The sequence below is a fragment of the Mus caroli genome, unplaced genomic scaffold, assembly GCF_978045245.1.
Source record: "Mus caroli unplaced genomic scaffold, Mus_caroli_1 scaffold_18, whole genome shotgun sequence".
NCBI lineage: Eukaryota > Metazoa > Chordata > Mammalia > Rodentia > Muridae > Mus > Mus caroli.
In genome coordinates, this window is record NW_028227273.1 from 37,585,558 (window position 1) to 37,597,530 (window position 11,973).

Genomic DNA, 11,973 nt, shown 5'->3' on the forward strand with positions numbered 1-11,973 from the left:
ATTTGAGCCATTTATATTCCTGTTAAGTGAGCCCTGACCCACATTCCTATCTGTAACCCAGTGACACTCAGTGCTTCACCAAGTTGGACTTTGGCGGGATCCTTGCTTCTCCTGGCTGTTGGCCCTGTCTGAGACGAGTAGACACGTGTTCACATCTCCCCCAGAAGACAAAATGTTATTCATACGATAAAAGATGAGGGAATAGGAAGGGAAGGAGAGGGACAAATGTGGAGGGGTTGGAAGAAGAACAGAGAAAGAGGAGAAAAGGAAAGAAGGAGAGAGGGAGAGAAGGTGAAAGCCAGAAAGACAGAGAGAGGGAGAATCAACCTCTCCACTTTAGAACTGAGCACTAACACAAAGCCTGGCCAAAAACCCAGTCATTAGCTGACTCCGCAAGCATATATTAAGCATTTACTGTTTACCCAGCCCTGAGACCCAGTAGTGGGTGAGGAAAACATGACCCTGATGCCCCAGTGCTTATAACCTGGAGAGGTGGGGTAGATAAACAGGAGGGGCTTCCAGCACAAAGCAATCTGATTATCAATTGGTAACAGCGCTGGAGTGTATGATAGGAAGTACAGACAGCTGAGGTCCTCAGTAACAAGGACAGACAACTGGACAGCTGTGGGGTAGTGCAGGGGAAAGCAGGGCTCAGCTGGCAGCCACAGCAAGTCAGAGTGGTGATGGGCAGTGTGAGGGAGAAGGCTGGATGGGGTGACCTTCCAAGGCACAGGTGCATCCACCACTTTAAAAAGAGTCTCTAAGCTGGGCAGTGGTGGCGCACGCCTTTAATCCCAGCACTCGGGAGGCAGAGGCAGGCAGATTTCTGAGTTCGAGGCCAGCCTGGTCTACAGAGTGAGTTCCAGGACAGCCAGGGCTACACAGAGAAACCCTGTCTCCAAAAACAAAAAAAAACAAAACAAAACAAAAAAAAAAACAAAAACAAAAAACAAACAAGAGTCTCCAAACGTCTGCAGTGACACACACAAAGCTGTGCAACCTAGACTCCTGACAAGCAGCTCCACTCAAAAAATAAAAATCTCTAAGGGCTGGGATGTGACTCTGAGTGGAGCCACCGCCCTAGATTCCCTAGTGAGAGACTGGGAACGAGGTCAGAGGTGGAGCCCTGCCTAGAACCCACCAGGGAAGGGCTGTGTGTGGATACATGACTGCAGGTACCAGAGGAGGCCAGAGATGTGCACTGGAGCCCCTAAAGCTGGTTGTGAGCTGCCTGATGTGAGTGCTGGGAACTGAACTCGGGTCCTCTGCAAGAGCAGCCAGTGCTCTTAACCCCTGAGCCATCTCTTCATCCCCACTTTATTTTCTGGAGACAGAGTCTCTTTCTCAATGTGGAGTTGGCCCATTGGGCTAGGCTGGGTGGTCAGAGATTCCCCAGCAATCTTTTATCTCAACATTCCCTATACAAGGATTCCAGACAAACTCCATCATGTCTGATCAACATGGTGGCATGGCAAGTACCTTATCCTGAGCCACCTCCCGGCCCCCACGCCCCTGTTTTTAAAAGAACAGCTACTCTGGATCCTCTGGATCTGCAAGTGGACTGTTTTCAGGACCCTGCCCTCATTCCCAGGTATAAATAAATAAGTAAATAAATAAACAGGTGTCACCATGCCTTCTAGACCCTTCTATGTGGTGGGGCAGTCTGTGACAAAGCTGCATATCCTCCCAGAGACTTGAAGTCACCTGTGGTGACTTATCTCAGCTGACAGAATGAAAGTGCTGCGAAAAGAGCTGAGGGTTGATGGCTGCAAACCACCAGTCTGTAATGACCAACACAGCAGGAGCCCCTCCCCAGGGCAGCCACTCAGGTCGCTGTGCATGTGCACGGAGTCCAGAGGACAAGCTTGAAGGCTCTTCCTCAGGAGCCATTCACCTTGTGTTCTGAGACGGGGGTGGAGGTGAGGGGGTATGGGGGGGGTCTGTCTCTCTCACTGGCCTGGAGCGCAGGCATTTGCTGAGCTTTGAACTCCAGAATCCCTGTCTCTATCTCCCATGTGCTGTGATGGGTGGACAGCACCGCACCTGAGGTGGTTTTTTTTTTTTTTTAACCTGAGCGCTGAGGATTTGAACTCAGATCCTACTGCTTGAAAAGCAAGCTCTTTGCTAACTGAGCACGATTTGTTAAACTCAGATATAGCACAGCCAGATATGGGAGAAGAAATGATTACACATCTTTTCAATTCATTCATTCATTTTACAGTGTGTGTGTGTGTGTGTGCGCACGTGTACATCATTCTTGAGCCATGTGGGATCTGGGAATCAAACTCATGTGGTCAAGTTTTCTAGCAAGTGATTTTACCAACTGAGCCATCTCACTGGCTCTTCTCTCTCTCTCTCTCTCTCTCTCTCTCTCTCTCTCTCTGTGTGTGTGTGTGTGTGTGTGTGTGTGTGTGTGTGTGTGTGTGTATCACCCTCTTGAAGGCATGGATGCATGCATTTTTTTTCTTCCAGCTGTGTACCCCACACCCAGACCTGGTAGCACTGAATAATAATTGCTGAGTCAGCGAAGAGATGACAGGCTGAACAGGATCCTACTATCTGTTCCCTGCCAGGAGCAGTTTTGAAACCCCTATGGCTTTAAGAAAGATTGATTTGCATAGGAGCTGTATAGATTTCCCTCTGCTTTGGGCTATTTATTATGGGAAGAACAGGAATACGAACAGAGAAAGTGTTCTGCATAACTTATCATACTTATCAGTGGTGGCTTCATTCCCTCTCATAACCACAGATCCACCCCTTGTCCCTCGGAAGCCTTTGGTCTTTTATAAACTGCTGCTTTTAGGAGACAGAGCAGAGTGAGCTGTAGCTACTTCCTGCCCTCTTCCGTTCTTCTGCTTTCTTTTTAAATTAAATTTAGTCGTGTGTGTGTGTGTGTGTGTGTGTGTGTGTGTGTGTGTGAATGCATGTGAGTGTATTATATGACTGTGCATATGAATGTGTGTGCACTCATGTACTGTGCATGCACACATGTGTGTGTGTGAATGCATGTGAGTGTATTATATGACTGCATATGAATGTGTGTGCACTCATGTACTGTGCATGCACACATGTGTGTATGTGTGTGTGTGAATGCATGTGAGTGTATTATATGACTGTGCATATGAATGTGTGTGCACTCATGTACTGTGCATGCACACATGTGTGTACCAAAAGAGGTCAGCACTGGGTATCGTCCTTCCTTATTTGAGCTCCATCTTATTTTTATTTTAAAATCATCCTTGGCTACACATCGAATTCAAGGGCAACCTGGTCTACAAGAGATTCTGACTCAGGAATTTTTTAAAATAAATTATGGTGTACTCAGCTTTCAGGATGGCTGCTGCTATCATTATTCCCTAAACAATAGAGGGTGTGGCTCCTTCCATAGCATTTGCATTCTACCAGCTGTGGAGACTCACCTACAGATGACTTAAAAGCCAAGGGAGGCTACAAGTAGGATCTATCAAAATAGCACACCATTTTCTACAAGAGATCAAAGAATAGGCTGATGTTGGAATCCATGAAACTAGTCTCTCATGTACCGAGGGACTACATATGGCTTGTCAGAAGGTTGTGGACACTGTAGGAGAAAATACATAAGGACATTAGGTGTGGCTAAGGTGACTCTGTGGGGAAAGCACTTGCTGTGTAAAGCATGAGGACACAAGTTCGAATCCAACATAAGAACGGGGCATAGTAGTGACACTTGTAATCCCAGCACTGGGAGCGGGGCAGGGTGCAGACAGGAGGATCCCTGGGTATTACAGGCCAGGCTCAAAAAAGATGGCGGGGCTAGAGAGTTGGCAAAATGGTGAAGAGCATGTAGTGTTTCTTTAGAGGACCCAAGTTCAGGTCCCAGCAGCCACAGCCACTGGTCACTGCCGCTCCAGGCAGTGTGGTGCCTCAGGCTTTGCCTGGCTTCTGCACACCAGCGCAGTGTCCTCACAGACATGTACTCACAACTGGACACCTTAAAATATATACTTTTTAATGCAGAAGGAGAGCACTTGAGGAAGACACCCATCATCAGCCTCTGGCCTCCACAGACTTGTGCACAAGCATGGGAGCACACACAAGCACACAGACACACAAGGGGAAAGTGGATTGAGCAATGCATGAAAAGTGGGATTTCAGAGATGAGTTGAGAGACTGATGTTTGAGCAAAGGCTTGAAGGAGGTGAGAGGGCAGTCAGGTGGATCCTGACATGAGCACTGTTCCAGATGGGAAACAGCCAGCACAAAGAACCAGAGGCAGGACTGTGGTGGGCGCTTTGGAAGAAAGGCCTGTGTCTGGAATCAACCACCAGAGGAGGGTGGAGGGGTGACTGAAACAGGTGTCTGAGGAACCAAAACTAGGGCCTGTGAAACAAACCCAGTGTTTGTGATTGTCACCACAAGACCCAAATCTTGACATTTGTCCTTGAGTGGAAAGCAATGAAGGACTCAATGATTAGATTTCCAGGGAGGGTTTGTGGGCGTGGTCGGGGGTGGAACCATGCCTAGAATCCCCCAATGAGGGCCCTGAGGGAATTTCTCAGAGGTAGAACACTGGTCTAGCTCAGGAAGTTCTAAGTTCCACTGCAGCTGAGACAAAAAGAGATATAAATAGGGAACTGAGTCATGGAGATTTTTCAGTAACTTCCTGTAGTGTTTAGTGTCATCAACTTGACTGGATATGGGGTTAGATTGGAGCCAATCCTCCAGGCACACCTGTGAAAGATTATTTAAGCTCTGTACCTGCCTGTGAGGGACCATCTAGATTGGGTTAATTGAGGTGGAGAGACACACTGTAACTGTAGACCCACCATTCCATGGGTCCCGGACTGAGAGAAAAGGAAAGAGTGAGCCAGATACCAGTGTCCATCTCTCGGCTTCCTGACAGTGATGCGATCTGTGGCCAGCTGCCTCACTCCTCCCACCAGGCCTTCCCTACCATGATAGACTGGAACTTTGAGCCTGAACAAATCTTCCTCCCTGTGACCATTTGAAAAATATCTCCCATCATCTCCGGCATTTGAACATGCGGTCCTCAACTGATGGCATTGCTTGGCAAGGCTTAGGAGATGTGGGCCCGTTAGAGAAAATATGTCACTGGTGGTGGCTCACAGAGCTTGAGTTTGCTGTCTCTGCTTTCTGCTTGCTGTCCAAGGTGGGAGCTCCCAGCTCTTCCTGCCACATGACTGCCACCTTGATGGTGATGGACTCTGATCCCTGTATAACCTAAGCTCAAATGAGCTCTTCTGGAAGTTGTCTTGGCTATGATGTTTTATCGCAGCAATAGAAACGTAACTAAGACACTTCCCCAAGATCCTGCAGCTGGGATTGGAACTCAGAGCCTACCAGACCACTAACCGCACTCAGGGCCTCAAATCCCATTCCATTGAGCCCGAATTGAAATCTCAGAGATGAGATCCTGTTCACTGTGAGATATACACCAGCATCCTTGGCTCACACACTGTGGATAGCAACAGCTTCCCGGTCTTCCTGGAGACAGCAATGAGCCCAGGCACCGCCAAAGTCCCCCTCAGAGGAGCAATGTGCCTCCCCCACACTCAGCTGTACCTGGGGTTAAGACTACATGCCACGTCTGGGCCTTAGTGGGTAGAGCACTCACCTAGCATACACAAGGTCCCAGGTTCCATCCCCAGCAACATGTACACCAGGTGGCACAATTGTGTCATCCTAGCATTCAGGAAGTAGTGTCATACAGGAACGTCATCTGAACCAAACTGACGCCATCTTCATGAGCTCAGCTCTGCTCCTTACAAAAGATCATTGCAGCTGGGCCTGTAGACTGTTCCTATTCCCTCATAGGAGGAAGGTCAGAAAGGGTCATCAGACCCTGACCTGAGCATCCAGCCACTCTCCCCAAGCCACTGTGCACAACTCTGCCCTAACTGCATGTGGCCTCAGGGTCTGGGGAGGTGCTACAGTACACAGCATGGAAAGCCAAGGGCTCCATCTGCACAGTCATACCAAAGCCATCATCTATGACGGGTGCAGACCTTCTGGCTTGGCTGTTCTGGGGTCACGCTCCCGCCCATAGCTGCCTGAATTCCTAGTTGCTGTTTGCATGCACACATTCAGGGAGACTCAAAAATGACAGAACAATTCAGAAGGAGAGTATCCTCCGGGCAAGAGACCCTAGCTAAGCAAGTGTTGAGGGTTTCATTTCCACAAATCTTTCTATTTCAGTCCCACAGATGGATCATTTAACCAAACGCCTAACTATGTGGAAGGTCCTGTTGTGTTCTCAGACATCCAAACACTGTCCGATGCCCAGGGATAGCACTGTGTTCCGTCCACACTGTGCTGTGTACTAGTGTTTCCACACTGCTGTCTCGATGTTGTTCTTTCATGTGCATGCAGAGAGCAGATGTGGATGTCAGGTGTCCTGCTCTATCAGTCTCTGTCTGGTTGAGACAGGGTCTCTAACTGAACCTGGAGTTTGGCTGGCAGCACTGGGTTTGCAAGGAGGGGCTCACGGTCATGCCTGGCCTTTTAATATGTGTGCAGGTCTTTATGGTGGCACAGCAAATGCTATTATCCACGTCACTAAACCTAAGTCAATCGCTATGTTAGCTTCTACTCTCAGTTCAGACACACCAACCAAGGGCCATACCCATGACACCAGGTGCACACTCTCGTACCCACCTGCGTGGTTTCCTAGGGCTGGAGGCTTGTCAATGTGTTATACACCAATTCCTGCCTCTCCTGGAGTACTATGAGCCTCACATCCTGCCAAACCTGCCAAAACTCATCGCTTTCTCCTCAGATCCTGAGCCTCAGAGTTCCACACAGAGGACTGCACAGTCCCACAGAGGGAGCAAGCACACGTTTGTGATGTCTGAAGCCTCTGTTTCTAACCATGATGTCATCAGCCTTTTTGTGGGTCTTTGACCTCATGGGCACTGGCCAGTCTGAAGATGTTCTACTCAGATCTCCAACACCAGTGCAACCAGCTAGAAAGCCACTGCCCTGCGCACATGGATACCTGCCTGCCGCTACCTACCTCAGGACCTTTGCACAGGCAGCACCAACACACACACACACACACACACACACACACACACGGGTCACTACCCACACAAGGGTGAGCCTTCACCAAGCCCAGGTTCTGCTCTAGTCTAGTGAGATTTCCTAGACTCCTTACTCAAAAATGCCACAAAGCACTCTTTCTAAGTATAGCTTTCTTCAAAGTATGAGCCACCTCCTAAAAATGTACACCTGTCCTCATTGTCCCGTTGGTACATTTCCCTCCTTTAGAATATCGTGTGATAAGGCATGAGCATCTGTATCCCACTCCCACAGGTCCCAAAACCAAGGGCAGTCCTGAATAGTCACTGTTTGATGGATGGGTAGAGGGTAGGCGGGATAAAAGAATAAATGAATAGGAGAACGGGTGAATGAATAGATCGGTGCATGAGTAAGTGGATGGATGAGTGGATAGACAGGTAGACAGGTGGATGGGTGGATGGATGGATGGATGGATGGATGGATGGATGGATGGATGGAAGGATGGAAGGATGAAAGGATGGAAGGATGAATGGATTGACAGATAGGTCAGCCTTGGCTATGACACACAAGGGTAAGCTCATCCTTTTTTTTTGTGAGTAGTTTAGTATATTTATTTAAAACATAGTTCATTTATTTTAAAATTTTAAACTTTAATAATAAGATAACTTTCCAGATACTCATAAAAATAATAAAAAATAAAGTCCCATGATAAGCAGCATTTACTTAGTCATTCTTTAATGCTTAAAAAGTAAAACTGTGGATTTTAAAGCAGCCAATCTTATCTAAATTCCCTGACAATGAGATGAACAATGCGCTCTTCCTACAGCTGTGGTTTTCTGGAGGACAAAGGCAGAGATTTTTCTAGCAATTCTTCCAGGCTGGGATCCTTGCTATATGAATTTGATGTTATCAGTAAAGACTAAAATAACATTATTATCTGATGGTGTTACTAATCAAAATTAATAATTGCTGTCAAGGGTTTAAGACACCAATTTCCTGGCATATTGAAAGGTATAGAAATGGGAAATAGAAGATAGTGTGAAATGCTGAGAGGCGATATTTCTGACCACAGAATTCATAAGAAAACATAAACTACAACTCCAGACTTTAAATGAAGTGGGACACCCACAGGTTCTTTGCCTATATTTTAAAAAATAATCTTACTTTGATGAAGTAATTTTCAAAAACACTTTTCATGGATACATGAAATGTACAGATAAAATGATTAAAAAAAATAAGGCCCTATGATAAGTAGCATCTACTTTGTTATTCTTTTTTTTTTCAATTTTCTACACTTTTTTTTTTTTTTTTGGTAAGCTCATCCTTAAGTGTAGCTGGTGAATAGGTGGGTGGAGAAATAGGTAGTTGTATAAATGGGTGGGTGGGTGGGTGGATGGATGGATACATGGATGGATGGATGGATGGCATAAAGTGTGTTTGTTTTGTTTTGTTTTGTTTTGTTTTGTTTTGTTTTTTGCACCAGATGTATAAAGTGAGTACAGGACCATTCTGAGATATGGTTGATGGGGAGGTTTTATTGTAGGTATGAGGAAGAATACAGCCAGAAGCATCTATGAGAGTACATAGCATGAGAGAAAATAGCAGACTGAGTATGGCCAGCAGAATGGACCAGGCCACAGTGGGAGGGGGGAGAGCAAGAGAGGAGAGAGGGCCAAGAGTGCAGAGGGCACACAGTCAAAATGGCAGGGTTGTATAGGAAGAAGAAACTGGGGAAGGCTAACCCATAAGCTGGTGATGTCTAGAAAAGGGAATGGGATGAGAAGAACTGAGACTAGCCACAAGCACTGAGTAAGTCTGGGCACCAGCATATGGATTGGTATGCTAATAGGCACTACAGTGAGCCATTTGTCCCAAGTTTCTTTTGGACCTGATAACTGGCTGGCTGGATGGCTGAATAGATGGATGGATGGGTGGATGGATGGAGGATGGACAGATAGACTGGTGGGCGGATGGATGAATGGACAAAAGAATGAGTGGGTGGGTGGGTGGACGGACGAACGGGTGGACAGATAGACAGACGGACAGACGGATGGATGGATGGATGGATGAATGGATGGATGGATGGATGGATGGACAAATGGATGGATGGATGGACAGATGGATGGATGGATGGGTTGGTAGATGGGCAAGTTGGTAGTATATAAATTATTTCTTCCCTATTTGCTGGACAAAGGAGAGAGATAGGGAAACGAAGGAACTAGTCTTTCATTCCGGCCTTTATGACTTTATCTCTCCTGTTTCCCAGTCAGTGGCTCCTTTCCTTTTTCTTTCTGCCTTCCCTGGGGTACCTCCTCTGGCATATTGTACATAGCCTGCTGGTTCTCACCTACATCTCCACCAGATGTAGAACTTCCAAGGAAGGCAGAGAGACCAAAGGCCAGAAGCTACCGAGAAGATAGATGGGGGAGATGAGGATGAACACTGACCCAGCCTGAGGCTTCATACAGCTGGGCATAGAGAGCCAGAGCAATGAGAAAAATCCTATTGATTCTTCAGAACCCAGCTTAAATACCCCTTCGTACATAAGTCCTAATTCTCTCAAGCAGTGAATGTCCTTCTTACATCCCTAGAGAACAAGAGCCTGTGATGCATCTTCTTCTGTCTCACTGAGTTTAAGAACTCTTTGGGGGCCAGAGCCAAGTTCCCAACATTGCTTGGCACACACTAAGGCTGCTGTTGGAACACAGCTGGTTCTCTGGGGATTAACACCATGAACACCTGTCCTTCAGAAAAATCAACCTTAGTTACAATACACAGGGGGTGGAAGGCCATCCTTGACTCTAACCGTTTTCCCAACAGCTGTGATTGCCACATCATAGGGCACCCTGAGTCCCGCCAGAGCTGGGGCCCAAGAGTCCCATAGCTACTTCCTCAAGCCCTGAAAGCTACTGAAGTTCAAGCAAATGTAGGCAAATCTCTGCTGATCCCTAGCCAGCCAGAAGGACAGTCCATGGGGGACAGTGGGTGCTCTGCTCCCTACTTCCTTCAGGGGATTCACAACAGCTTCAGAGACTGCTGGCTCACTGACAACCCCAGAAATATCCTGGAGACTGCAGCAGGCCATTCTTAAAGTAACTCCCTTCTTCAACTCCATGGGACCCCTCACATGAAGGGAAGAGACTAGGCTCCGACCCTGTTGCTCATCATTTCTAGGGACAGCCTCCTGGGACTTGGAAAAACAGGCTGTGCAGGACTGGCAGACTGAGAGCAAGAGGACATACAGACAGACAGATCCCCCTTACACCAAGGATGTGTCCTTCAGACCCCATGGCAAGGCCATGTTCCCTTAGATACAACTCATGTCCCTCACACCCCACGGTAAGGCTGTGGATCCCTTTGACTTGAACCTATACCTTCCATTTCTAGGGCTATCAGCACCCCCCCCCCAAACCCAGCATCCCAGGGGAAGCAGAGAAAAGAGTACAAAGCCACCAGTCACCTTTCACCACCACCCCAGCCACATTCAAATAAGGATTTGAATACATTTCCTAGGCTCACCAGGGCATAGTCTGACCATGCCTCCACTTGAAACATGGAGAGTGCAGAAATGCCAAACTCAGGGACACCCAGGGCCTTGTTAGGGACACCTAGGCCTGGGCCCTGCACTTCAATGAGCCCTTCCCGAAATGGGTAGAGTTGGGATGCCACAGGGTCTCACATTGCAGCCCCCCAACACTCAGTGCCACACAGCACAAAGCCCTGGCAGGAAATGGAGGTGAAGGAAGATGTGAGGAGGAGGGGGCAGAAGAGGTGGAAGAGGAGGAGCCACCGGTGGGGGAGAAACTGAAGGCCTCTCTCTCTTGAATCTGGTTCTCCAACCTCATGCACCCTTTTGGCTAACTACGAGGCAACAAGATACCTCTTAAGACCCCTTTAAATGGGTCTCAACAGAGTCAGCTGGGGGCGGGGCGGGATAAGGAGATTTCCCCCTAAATTTGCCAGGACAGATGCAAGCCAACTAAGAGTGTACAAACCCACCCAGATCTCTGTTCTGCTAGACACCTCCCCTTAGCCAGAGCCGGGCCTACCAGCCTCTATCCAGTCCGGCCCTGGCATCACCCAGCAGACTCACCTGGGACATCTGGGGCCGCAAGTTAACCTCGCGAAGATTAATGGCCTGGGGAAGCAGGTTGTTAAGCAATTGACACAAGAGGACACCATCCCGCAGTGCCTGTGCCAGCTCACACACCTGGGCCCCCTCCCAGGTCACACGGTGGCTGGGAGGCAGCACTCGACACTGGATCAGCCAGTGGGTGCACTGTCGCCAGAGCTCCATGGTGGCTGCCGGCCTCTCACTTGGCCCCTCGGGGAGGCCCCGTGCACCCTCGTTCCTTCACCACCTCCGCCGCCTGCCCCAGTGGGGACAACTACAACACCACTTCCTCTTCTGTGACTGTAACTGTCGCCCCGGGGTGGGGGTGGGGAGGAGCTGTGGGGCAGAGTGGGAGCAGCATCTGCAGTTACGCCCTCACGGCTTCCACTCACTGGTGTGACCTCGTCTTTCTCCACCTACACTGAGCAGACCTGGGCACCTGCGGAACTAAGGTGCCACTATCTCATCCAGCCGTAGGCACCTAGGCTGTCACCTCTTGTCTCCTCCTGGTCTACAGCCCTGATCTCTCACAGCCTTTTGCCCCTGCGGCAGCCAAAAGGGACCACTGAACACTGAGTCAAGTCTCAACCATTCTTCCACCACCCATGACCCTTCTGGTTCAACCTTCCTTTTTCCACGGGGCCAAAACTCAAGTCTTTCCTGCACCCCACAAGGCCCTGTTCACCCTGCCCCAACCCCTGCCAGCCTCTTCTCCTCTCTCTGTTCTTCACTCCCTGACCTCCATCCTGCCCCAGGACCTTTGCACTTGTGCCCACCACCTGACAGAAGACACTAATTCACTCCATCACTTCTTACATGTTACTTTTTGATTACTGAGTGCT

The 11,973-nt window shown here is 48.6% G+C and overlaps 1 protein-coding gene across 1 annotated transcript in view; it reads right to left on the reverse strand.

Annotated features, from left to right (window-relative positions):
- The window catches only part of Vav1 (vav guanine nucleotide exchange factor 1), a 49,890-nt gene extending 38,505 nt beyond the window's left edge, over positions 1-11,385 (reverse strand). The window contains exon 1 of the mRNA XM_021185850.3: positions 11,111-11,385. Within this exon, the coding sequence (XP_021041509.1) occupies positions 11,111-11,314 (204 nt within the window). The 5' untranslated portion in view covers positions 11,315-11,385. The remainder of the gene's footprint in view (positions 1-11,110) is intronic.
- Between the last annotated feature and the right edge of the window lie 588 nt (positions 11,386-11,973).